Source organism: Macrosteles quadrilineatus, unplaced genomic scaffold (genome assembly GCF_028750875.1).
Source record: "Macrosteles quadrilineatus isolate MER2022 unplaced genomic scaffold, UCM_ALF_1.0 Scaffold_5__1_contigs__length_97177068, whole genome shotgun sequence".
Lineage (NCBI taxonomy): Eukaryota > Metazoa > Arthropoda > Insecta > Hemiptera > Cicadellidae > Macrosteles > Macrosteles quadrilineatus.
The window spans coordinates 76251445-76263614 of NW_026542598.1; the positions used below are offsets into that span (position 1 = coordinate 76251445).

The following is a 12170-nucleotide window of genomic DNA, read 5'->3' on the forward strand; positions in this document are numbered from 1 at the left end:
TGACTAAATTCTTTAATTCCCTTTAAATATGTATACTCATAAGGTTAACATGGGGAGCTACAGAGCCACTGGGGCGGAGCCCGAAAGGATATTTGAGATAAGAATATGCCTAATGTTAATCAGGAATGTGAGCTATGATCATGCCAAATTTCAGCCCAATCCGTCCAGTAGTTAATGCGTGATTGAACTTCAAACACACAAACTTTCACATTTATAATATTAGTAAGATTATTCACATTATTTATAATATTAGTAAGATTATAAGTCACAGATAGAGAACCTGGCGAGTGGTGAACATCTCAGTTGCTTACCATCTCAGAACGATTAGAACTCTCCAGTCTCCACCATCTACTACAGTGCTGTTTCCTGTCTGGGAAGATACTCGCCACTCGGCATATGAAGCTTCACATTGTATATCACTTAAAATTCTGATTCTGGTAAACCCCAAGTCCTAGAGTACAGTGAAGGTTTTAACTTTCACAGGATATATTTAAGCTCAAATTAATAGTTTTGAGTGAGGATTGTTAGGTTACTCATATTTCCCAACATTATGAGACTTTAGGGCTTTTATTTTAAATATAGCTCAAATAGGGAACATAATGGCTGTACTAGCTGGACCTTCTTAAATGACAGTCACATCATCATCTACTCTACACCATGCCTTACAAACTGCAACTTTGTACCTGCTTGATTTTTACTGTTCAAGAATAGTTTGAACAATAAAGAAACATTGTGATGGGTCAATCAGTATTTTTGAGGTCCTTAGCAGGTTGGTCCTTCAGGCCACAGCATTCTGGATCTTAACCCAGACCCCGACTAAGGTTTCTCCTAAGCTAATAGGGGCACTTCAGTAAGACCTGGAACCAAAGCATCTAGGTTGCAAGAACTTGGTTTTGGAAACAGGTGAAATAAAAATCCGCAACGTACAAATAGTATTTTTTTATTATAAAACCACTTACAGATAAATGCACAATCTATAGTAAAAACATATCAAATATGGAATAAGATAAAAACAAATGCAATGGCATGAGAGGAGAATACAATTTTATAGTGAGACTGAGATGACTTTATCTTCGGACACTCTCATACAGGTTTTAATGTACTTGTCTACGGCTTGGCGCAACTCTCCATCCATCTGAAACAATAAATTGAACTATTTTGACATTCAAATTTAACGTATGATTTAAAGAAAAAGCAGACTTTTGAGATTTTCTGGACATGTGGTAAGGAGGAGGTATGACACTGATCAAACAGATTTGGAAGAAAACACAGGACTTAAACATGGAAAGTGAACCATTAGCTTATGCAAGCTCTTGCAGAGGACATGACCAAAGAGACAGAGAAGGAGGTCATAGTGGAAACACTGAATGTCTTCTTACGAAGCTCCCTCACCAAATGAACATGATCATCTACACAGATCATCTCACTCCATTGTACTGTACAATCATCCTTCACTTGTATTTGGGTTATATACCTTTGACTATTAATACAACAACTAGACATTCCACCCCATGTTAAAGTTGTAGCCAGGTTTTTAATAAAATTTGTCTTAGTTGATGTAAGCCACCTACAGATTGCGCTGATCTAAATTACAGATTTTTGCCGAGTACATGATGATTTTTACCAAGTAAAACTGATGGAATTACTTATTATGAGCTATAGCAACTGTTGTGACCCAGCAACTATGTCAGTAACGAAAAATAAGGTACAAAATAGAGTTTTAGACACTAGCGCAATCTGTGACTGGCTCACACAACTACATTCTTTTTTTTTGTAAACAAATGGTGACAGCTGATCCATATAGATGGGATGTCTTCTTCTGTATCCAATAGTGGATGGTTATACGCATTTATGACGTCTCCATCTCAATTGATACAGTAGACTCCCTCTTATCTGGACACCTTTTAACCGGATATCGGTTTATCCAGACTTAATTCGGCGGAAATTACATCTTTTAACCGGACTAGATCGACAGGAAGTGGGCGGTACTGAAACGACTGTTCTTGTGGGAAAGATTTGAGACCAGTGATCACGTGTCTAAATACAATGCTCCTCCTAAATTTAAGTAAAATATTTGGATTACTGTATACAGTGTGCATTTAAACGGTCCGTTTTACAAGTTTTTGGGGACGTCAGTTTAAACAGAAAAACCGTTATCCGACTGGCCTCAGTCCCGAGGAGTCCGAATAAGAGAGAGTCAACTGGAATGATAATGAACCATCTACTGATGATCTTGAGCAAAGTCATCAGTTAGATCAAGATGCACAGCTGGAGCTGGACGTCTAACAGATTTATCACAAGACTCAGGAGAGACGCAGACATTGATAGCACAACATGAGTAAATAAATATGTTAATATTATCCAGTGGTATATGCAGCTGGTGTTTGTAAAGATGATTTAAGATAGCAGTAGACACTTGCATAAATAAATATGTGTGCAGCTTCGTGTCATGGAAAACTGATGAACTTTGTAGAAGATGGGTTGAAGTACCTCTTTTAATGACTAATAATCTTTCACAGACCTCCAAACGGATTGCATCAGACACCCTGAGGTTGGATGGGTAAAAATCAGACAACCAGGACTCCTTGAGGTAAGATGGACAATTCTTGGCAATGTGGTGCAAAGAAGGTGGCACCTTCCTAAGGTGTGAGGAGGAACTGATCGGTAGAATGCAGGCATACAACAGGTGAACTTTGAAAGCATCTGAAGAAGATAACTAATTGAGGTAGCCCCTTGGAACCTTGGCTCACCCCTTCCAGATAAGGAAAATAGAAGACACTATAACCATGTTTATCATACTAATATAGAGGATTTAGTCCATGATACCCTTCAATTTCATTTCAGAGTGCCAATAAACTAAACACCCAATTCAATACACATACATCTACTAGGTATACTGGCCACCTCATTTTCTAATATTTTTTGAAACTATACAATTTGAGATGAGATCCAAACCCACCTTGTAATGGGCGAGTTCGGTCAGCAGTCGGTCTATGACGTTCAGAGGGAGACACAGAGGAGGCGCCGTGGCCATCAGGGCGTGACTGAGACCAAAGTGTTCCTTGCCTTGTCCTAGAGCGGCCTGTAGCAGCTCACAGGCTAGTGTGCTGGCCTGGGTCAGATCTCCGTGACTCAGGTAGAGTCGCAGCAGCTCTGCACTGTTACGTTTCTGCAAGAGGGATACACAATCAAAAATTAAACATAATGCAGTCAACGATACAATGTTAAGTGGACAAAACATGAACATGGGGGATATGTTCTAAGGCAGCTAAAAGACTTGCTTGTAAAAAAAATCAACAAACGGAGGAAAGTAGTCTTGAGAACAAAGAGTCAATGTTTGGGGTCAAACATTGTGAAGAAGTGTTTGGCATTGCTATGTGAGTAGGCTGGAAGTGTTGTTAAACAATACCTTGTCATGTTGATCTACTGAAGGCTGCTTTAAGTAGGTCGATGGACTTGATCCTGTCAGTTTATTATGTAAATCTGTAAACTGATCCAGAGGTCACAGAGAAGTAATAATATTAAGGTAAAAAGTCTTTATAATACTATGACATTATAGAGTTAACATTGTCTCACGGAACAATCCAACTGCTACAATTTCTCTCTAGTAAAGACGGAGGTTGATATGTCTGAGTAATGCTATTCTTACTACCCTCTATCAAAGATTGATCTGGAACTCACGATTTTCTGACTAGTTACCGACAACCAGTATTCCAGAACGTAAGGGAAAGAACCATGATTACCTTGGCAAGGGTCTTTTTAAGTACTTTTTCGGAAGTTATTTCTTTATCTTGACAAATTGGAAATGGAAGATAACATACCTTGTACGATGACTGGAGCCAGTGTGGTAAGAAGACAGAGAGAGACATGAGTTTTGCCGCAACAACCTTGTGTAGCGAGCTCTGCCCGTCCTCCTCATATCTGTTGAGCAAATACTCCAGTAACCGCCATGCGATTGTGGTGGCATTTGCATCACCAGCTACTAGGTCTGAAACACAAACGGTTCATTCCAATATTGGTTTGATTAAAATGAATATTAACATACTAAGGTTGAATTTAAATTTAAGTAGATTTGTGTGATGCCAACACATAATGGAATGCGTTTTAATGTGGATTGATTATTAGGAGGGTTTAGTTAGCTGCCTTCAAAATCTTGGTTGTGGTAACCAGTTTGATAGTGAATCATCTTTCCAGTGTGATTCATCTTTTGCAGTAGATTTCACCAGAAGTAAAAAAAAAACTATCAACAAGAATTTTAAATTGTAGAAAAAGGAGGATAGCAGCTAGCTTACCTTAAAAGTGTGGGTAGGCCATAGAACAAGTAGAAAAACATTTTGCACACAATATTTCGTCCCCTAAGGGACTTTGTCAAGTGTAGAGAGAGTTTATAAATTACAAGATCTTGTAATTTATAATCTTGTAATTTATAAACTCTCTCTACACTTGACAAAGTCCCTTAGGGGACGAAATATTGTGTGCAAAATGTTTTTCTACTTGTTCTATGGCCTACCCACACTTTCAAGGTAAGCCAGCTGCTATCCTCCTTTTTCTACAATTTAAAATCCTGGCCTAGAGCCTTTCCTTAAACAAAACTATCAACAAGAATTGACGTTTCTTCTACATCTTTGGTTTCAAAACTTTTAGGAATCGAGGTTTAGAACCAGCCAATCCCTATTTTTAAGGTCTCTATGGCTTATTCCAGGCGTTTTCACAGCTACCCAAAATTCACGACTCTTACACCGTTTTAAATTTTTCAAAGTTAAGTGGGTATTGTGATTCAATTTCAACTTAAAACTCACACCTAGCTGTGTGTCACTGTCTTATAATAGTACAGTAAAACCTCTTTAACCGAACTAATTGGGTCCGGGGGTAGTTCGGACTATTGAATATTTCGGGTTACAGAACATATTGTTGTTTTTACATAACAATAGCTAGGGAAAAGTGAAAAATACCTTATAAAGTAAAATACAGTAGTAAACATAGGGAATAAACAGTACTGTACATTACAGTTGAAATAATTATGGTGCGTATATCAATAAATACAGTATACAATAAAGAACTTCTGTACTGTGTATAGAGTACAGCAATGAGGGGTTCGGATTAGTGGACGTTCGGATTAAAGAGGTTCTACTGTAATAATAACAGGAATATTTCTACATTTTCCTACCAGATATTTCGTTGAGGAAGAGCCACTCCCAGGCGCGGTCGTTGTCCTGTATCTGCACACAGGCGGTGGTGAGCGCCTCTACAGGCTGGTAGTAAGGCAGCCCACACAGGTGGCACAGGCGCAGAGCCGTCTTATAGTGTCCGGCCGCCACACACTGCGCTACCACCTCCTCTGCTCTAGTGTCTACACATTACACACCATCAGTACCACTCATGCGCTTGATCACATGATAACAAGTCCATGGAGTAATTTGTTTTAAGAATCATGACAAATGATTTTTTCCTTTTTTCTTAGTGACTACTAAGATTTGAATCAACCTAGAAGGAAGTAAGATTTAGTTAGTGAGGTTATCCGAAAAAAAGTCGTAATACAAATATTAGTAAAATATTTTTCCGGAAAACTATCGTTGAATGTTTTTCTTTTAAGTTGTTAAATTAACCTTGAGCTTGAATTAACATAATTAACAATGCTAAGAGACCTACAGTTTACAGTGGTGTCCGAACCACATTTTTGCCTTGTAATTAACGAATTGGTCTAATTATCAGGATGTACTCAATAGTGGGGACGTTAATCCACACCAGGGAGTATCGCATCCACAGTGCATGCATGCATGTATATCCACAATTCATGACCTAGTAGCTGGATTACATGAAGATGCCACCGTCCCAGTCATAGGTAGCCTATATAGACATATTATAACCACTAACTTTACCTGTGGAACAATTTGGAAGTTTACTGCGAGCCAAAGCCAAATTGAACTCTTTGCGAATGTCTTTCAACTCGAGAACCTCTATTGCATCCTGTACAGCAAAAACAATTAATTAAAAACCATAAACTGTATAGGGACCAGCCCATGATAAAAACAAACAACACTGTTCCTCATAAATCTTTAATCAGTAGAACCCAAAAACACTATTTTGTTTACATTGCTGGTTACATGTCTAATCTTCCAAAGAAAGACCCAAACTACAGTAGAATTTGCTCTAGTAGTTTAGCAGCATACCCATGTTACGATTGGAATTTTCAAATTTTTCAAACTCAATATGAGTTACAAACAGCTGTTACCCAATTTCCGTTAGACCATTTTGGTGCGGTTTGCTCTTGAAGAATGGATGTTAGGTTACCTCCTGGTTGTCGGTGGGTTTGACAATCCAAGCATCATAGTGAGGCTCGACAAGCATGAGCGTGTTGAGACAAACTGCGTAACACTGCATTTGTACCTCAGCGTTCTCTGCTCTCATGCCTTGCTCCAACATCACAGACGCTCCTGCGCAAAAACAGAACGATTGGACGTTAATACCATAGCCTCCTCTAATAAAGGGCTATGGAGTTGGTGAATGGCAACGTCACACTGGCCGGCATATTGCCATGGTAATATCAGTAATAACAAAAAAAAGTAAACATAAACACTGCGCAGACGCTCTATTATAAAGGACTTCCAGAATCTAGTGACTCTCAATGATGAGAAAGGGGTCAGTGTCCTCAGTGTTTTATTTGTGTCACTTTCGTGAAGTGGATTGCCTAAAATGTTTAAGGTAAGCCTGCTTATCCTGTCATTTATCCCCTCAATTGTTTGAAATACAAAATTGTTCACAAGTTACGATGACTTTGGACAATGATCCAGAACATGAACTAAATAAAATGAAATAGTGATGTGTCAAAACCAAATCTCAAAACCACCAAAACTTTGGAAACGTTTCGGTTTAAATTTTCGATCAGTGTTTTGAAATTTAAAACTATTTACAGTATTTATTCAATTCACCATTAATCTCAAATACGTGTTATTAGGTTTTATCATTCAGGATCCAATTATTTAAGTTTCAATTTTGAGTTTTAAAAATTTTCTGGTTTCAACTACCAATAGAATGTCATTTTTAAAGGTCAACAATTCTATTCTGTGCCACAAACCTTTTCTATAGTTCATGTTCTTGATGTGCAGTGAGAACAGCACGTTGTAGTAGACCGCAGCACTGGCCGGCTCACGTGTCCTCGCCCTGTCCTCTAGTAGCGCCTCCAGCTTGGCCACCATCCCAGTGTAGGGCAGGTCCAGTAGTAGCTGCAGTTGTCTGGCGTCTACCAGAGCTACGACCAGATCTCGGAGACAGTTCTCTCTCCGCTCTTCCTCTGGGTTAGCCTCCAGACTGGCGTAGGCGTTCATGTAGTGGCCGAGAGCCAGATGGTGCAGGAACTGTGTGGACCGCAGCATCGGCTGAAAACAGATTTTAACACTGGAAGTACGGCTTCGATGGTCACACTTGACTTTTCTAGAAATATTTTAATTTGTTCAGTATAATTCAAATAACCTGAATGTTGGTACACTACTAGTAAAAAGTAGTGTTATTACTGCATGATTGATGGCTATTACAACAAGGTTGAAAAATGTGAAAGACATGGTTTTACCGAAAAGACAATGATACAGTATTGTGAACAGATTTTGGTGAAAACCAAAGACACTTATAACCTAATACCTTACGTTACCTCTGCAACCACTCAAACTGAATTTTTTTTGCCTCACTAACAGCTCTCCCCAATCTGTCTTAGTCAGCACATTATCACTCAAGCTATCATTGTTTTATATGCCTCGGTGGTCTTTTCAGGCGTTATCAAATCTTCTTCAAACATTCTTATATGTTCTGTTGCAAATCTTTTAAATAAAAACAAATATTACAAAAACTATACCAATGAAATTTTTTTCAAGATTTATGCTTTTTTTATGTCCCACCTTCACATTCTAGGATGCTAGTTCTAGTTCTGAACTGTTTTACACATTACTTCAGGCTAGTCCTAGAGGGTTGAAGCATTAGTACATGGATAAAATCCATTGGTGATTGGTGGGATTTGAACCCGGGACCTCAGGCACCGAAGTGCTGTGCTCTGCCGCTAGACCAGCTCGCTTCCCAAAAGCTAATTTTTAGTTGTCGTTGTCAACGTCAATAGGATGTTATAAAAAAAACCACAAACACTTTTAAGGGAATGTACTTCAAAATCCCACAATTATGTGTGGGTTTGCAAGAGATTGCATAAGTCTAAAACTCTAAAAAATTGACAAGCACCCAGACATTCTATGCTACAAGATTTTTAGAGTAGTCATTTTATAACAATGTCTACATCAGTGGTATTTTGTAAGAAAATATTTTAAGGGAATGTGGTTAAAATCCTTATCATTTTTATGGATAAGCCAGGGATTGTCACTCTTGCGCCGAAGTCTGAGATGCTCACCACTAGGCTAGCAACACACCTCTAACTCACACTCAATCTTGTCTTTTCTTAAGTTCACGGCTTCAACCTTCCAAAACATTTTGATAATTTTTTCTAGACTATCAACCGCAATAAAATGTACATAAGCAACACTTCAACAATATTTTTTCATTAGTTTTGCATGACCGCATTTGTGAGGACAACTAGCAGAACTCTTCTTAACTGCCTTTAACCAATGAGTTACTGATTAATTGTATAATGACCACTTATGCTCACCATATGAGGGTCATTGGGATGAGCTTTCTGGACAGCCAAGTCTGACAACTGAAGAACAATGTCAGGATAGTTGTGTTCCTTGAACAGCCGTATCATCTGTAACAATAATGCTCAGAAATCATTTGTACAGCGTCTCAACAACATTAATGAATACCCTGATGGTTACCTCAACTGCCAAAGTAAATATCAAACAATGTTTAATTTAACTCTGTCAAAACATTACAGTGGTTTACAAATTTACTACTACACATCTCCAAAGTTGGTTCTTTTCTGTTCATTCACTAACGTACCACTACCTACTTTTTTATTGCAATTCCGATATTTTTAACAGTTTATGAATTTATCAATTATAAAATGAAACTATTCTCACCTAACCTAACCAGCCAAACTTGCTGTTTATGAATTAATTGCAATAAAAAAGTAGTGTTAGTGAATTAACAGAAAGGGACCCCAACGTAATATAGTAGTTGATGGATATTTCTTAACCCCCTACCTGGACATAGTAAGGGATGTCCTCCACACCCTGGTTGATTACGAGGTCTAAAGCTTTGTAGCCTTCACCTGTCTCCAGCAGTGATTGGATGAGAAGCATCTCCCCTAGGAACAGTTAATCCGTCACAACATAAACGTTATAGACCAACTATAAGCTATATATTTATATACTATAAACTATGATGATAGCTTTGTGAACAGCCGATGTAAGGTAAATAGCGAACAAGCTGATGTTTAATTTTCCCACAATCCCAGTGGAACCACCATGAATGGAAGATACAGTATTTTGATTATTCAAAAGTAAAGATTAAAACTAGCTACCTCGACTAATTACTGAACAACCATACATCTTAGGCCCCGTTTATGCACCAAGTGCGGTAGCGGTAGCGACAGCGGGAGCGATTTCTAACACCATTGAGTTAAATGGGGCTGTTTATGCACCAAGAGCGATAGCGATAGCGGTTGACCTCCCGCTGCGGTTTCTAATTCGCCCGCTGTGTAGTTAGAAATCACAGCGGTTGCCTGGAATAGAGCGGTTTTCAACTACATTGAGTCAAATGGGACTGTTTATGCACGGCGGGAGCGGGAGCAGTTGCAGCCAGGGTTGCCAACTTGACCCACGCGCACGTGCACTTAGGACAAATAGTTGAGTTAATTATTTGGCAGAGTTTGAGTTGGCATGACTGTGTCCCCCTTCCATTCTCCTTTAACCAACCGCTACCGCTATTGCTCTTCGTGCATAAACAGGCCCATTCACCGCGGGAGCGGGCCCGCTATCGCCCCGCTCCCGCTCTTGGTGCATAAACGGGGCCTTAAGTCTTCTAGACCTTGTACAATTCAATGATTCCCGACCAGTTCTACAGAACAACTGCACTGTGATAAAATCAGAATATATGTATTTGAACATTTATAAAACAAGAATTGATTTTATCACGTGAACCGCATCATCTAATTACATTTACGGCCAGACATTTTGCCCTTGCTGTTAAAACAAAAGACATAGTCATTAAAAAGGCTAGGTTTTGGCTACTTTGCAGCAAGGACAAAATTTGCAGTGAATTTTATTTGACGACGCGGTTGACACTTGTGGATATTTATAGGCATTCACTGTGGATGCTGTGATATATTTTAAAGTTATATGCACTAGCAGAAAGTAGTGCTATTTAGTTTGTGTGTGTGGCTGCACTGCCAACGCAATGACGTCACAGCTGATGTCTCTGAACCGGCCTCAGTCTTCGTTATCACTACAGGTTAGTCGCTGTATTATTTCTATGTGCGGTTCTTTTAACGTTGTAGTAATCCGATATAATATAGGCGCAGTCGGTAAAAATGTCGAGTGTGGGACGAATGGGAGAATTTAATCCCAGTGAAGAAGATATTTCGTCATATTTGTTGCGTTTGAAACATTATTTTATTGCGAATGATGTCAAGGCCACGAGCAAGGTTTCTGTTCTAATCACCGTGTTAGGTCCTAAAGTGCTCGCAGTGTTACGGGATGTAGTTTCCCCTGAAAAAGTGGACGAATTAGATTTTGATAAACTCGTTAAAGTACTGGAACAACATTTTTCACCCAAACGTTTAATAGTGGTAGAGCGTTATTTGTTCAATTCCCGCTCGCAGAGGTCGGGTGAAAGCATCTCAGATTTTGTGGTTGCGATAAAACATCTTTCGGCTTCTTGTCAATTTGGAACATTCCTAAAGGACGCTTTAAGAGATAGGCTAATCTCGGGAATTTCCAATGAACAAATTCGGCAAAAGTTATTGTCGGAGGAAACAGATTTTGATAAAACTTTAGCGTTGGCGCTCACGTTAGAACAGGCAGACAAGCACACAAACATGTTTCTCAGCAAACAGGAAAATTTTCAGGATTTGAACAAGTTTCATGTTAGGAAAACCACGTGGCCTAGGGGTGGCAAAATGAAAGAAAGTGAAGGTGCTACGAAATTTTTTAAGTGTTACAGGTGCTTGAAGACCGACCATAAGGCAAACAATTGCCCATATGACAAATATAAATGTCATATATGTTCAAAAGTGGGTCACCTAGGAAAGGCATGCAAGGCCAAGGATAGAGGTAGTAAAGCTACTGGAGGTAAATATAAAGTGCATCAGATGTCTGAAAGCCCTAGTGAGGAATGTGAAGAGCTAAATTTGTACAATATTGGGCTAGGCCTAACTGACCCTAACTCTTGTTACAAGGTAAGAGTAGCCATAGAAAATGTAGACTTAGACATGGAGATTGATACAGGATCTGCTATCACAGTATGTCCATTTGAAGTGTATGAAAAACATTTTTCTCAATTACAATTGACTTGTAGTAATGTAAAATTACGTGCCTATTCTGGTGATGAAGTTAAGGTAGTAGGCCAAGTAGATGTTAACGTGGTTTATGAACAGACAAGCTACATGTTGCCTATGACAGTAGTGGATGTAGATAAAGCCAATGCACCGTTGCTGTTAGGTAGAAATTGGTTGCAAAAAATAGTTTTGAACTGGAACTCTATTTTTTCAAGTAAGCCTAATGCAGTCCAGACTCATAAGCTCTGTACACAGTCTAGGCCTAGTTCTCGAGACCATGATGTTTTGGCAGAACCTAGCCTAACCAAGGTCCAAGTGCCTAAAGATGTTGATCTTTTGAAAAATAAATATTTGTCTGTATTTAAAGGTAAAATAGGTGAAATTAAAAATGTGAAAGCTCACATAGTATTGAGAGAGGGGTCGACTCCGAAATTTTGTAAATTTAGGCCAGTGCCTTTTTCATTACGCCATAAGGTTGAAGAAGAGTTACAGAAGATGGTGGATGACGGTGTAGCCTATCCAGTGACTAGTTCGGAGTGGGGCACACCATTGGTAGTCATACCTAAACAGCAGGGAGTTAGGTTATGTGGTGATTTCAAGGTTACCTTGAATCAGGTAATTCAACATGAGCATTACCCTTTGCCTCAACCTGATGATATATTTGCGGCACTGTCGGGATGTCAGTTCTTTTCAGTGTTGGACTTGCAGTCTGCGTACCTACAGATGCCTGTTGCGGAATCGT

The 12170-nt window shown here is 39.0% G+C and overlaps 1 protein-coding gene across 1 annotated transcript; it reads right to left on the bottom strand.

Moving 5' to 3' along the window:
* Window positions 1-924: 924 nt before the first annotated feature.
* Window positions 925-9233, bottom strand: LOC128994978 (nuclear pore complex protein Nup160 homolog). The gene is made up of 9 exons (XM_054419840.1): window positions 9135-9233; window positions 8642-8737; window positions 7076-7376; window positions 6292-6434; window positions 5880-5967; window positions 5168-5350; window positions 3822-3988; window positions 2960-3169; window positions 925-1135 (listed from the first exon to the last, which is right to left on the bottom strand). The coding sequence occupies exons 1-9, from the start codon at window positions 9231-9233 to the stop codon at window positions 1046-1048; spliced, it is 1377 nt and encodes a 458-aa protein (XP_054275815.1). The 3' UTR covers window positions 925-1045.
* Between the last annotated feature and the right edge of the window lie 2937 nt (window positions 9234-12170).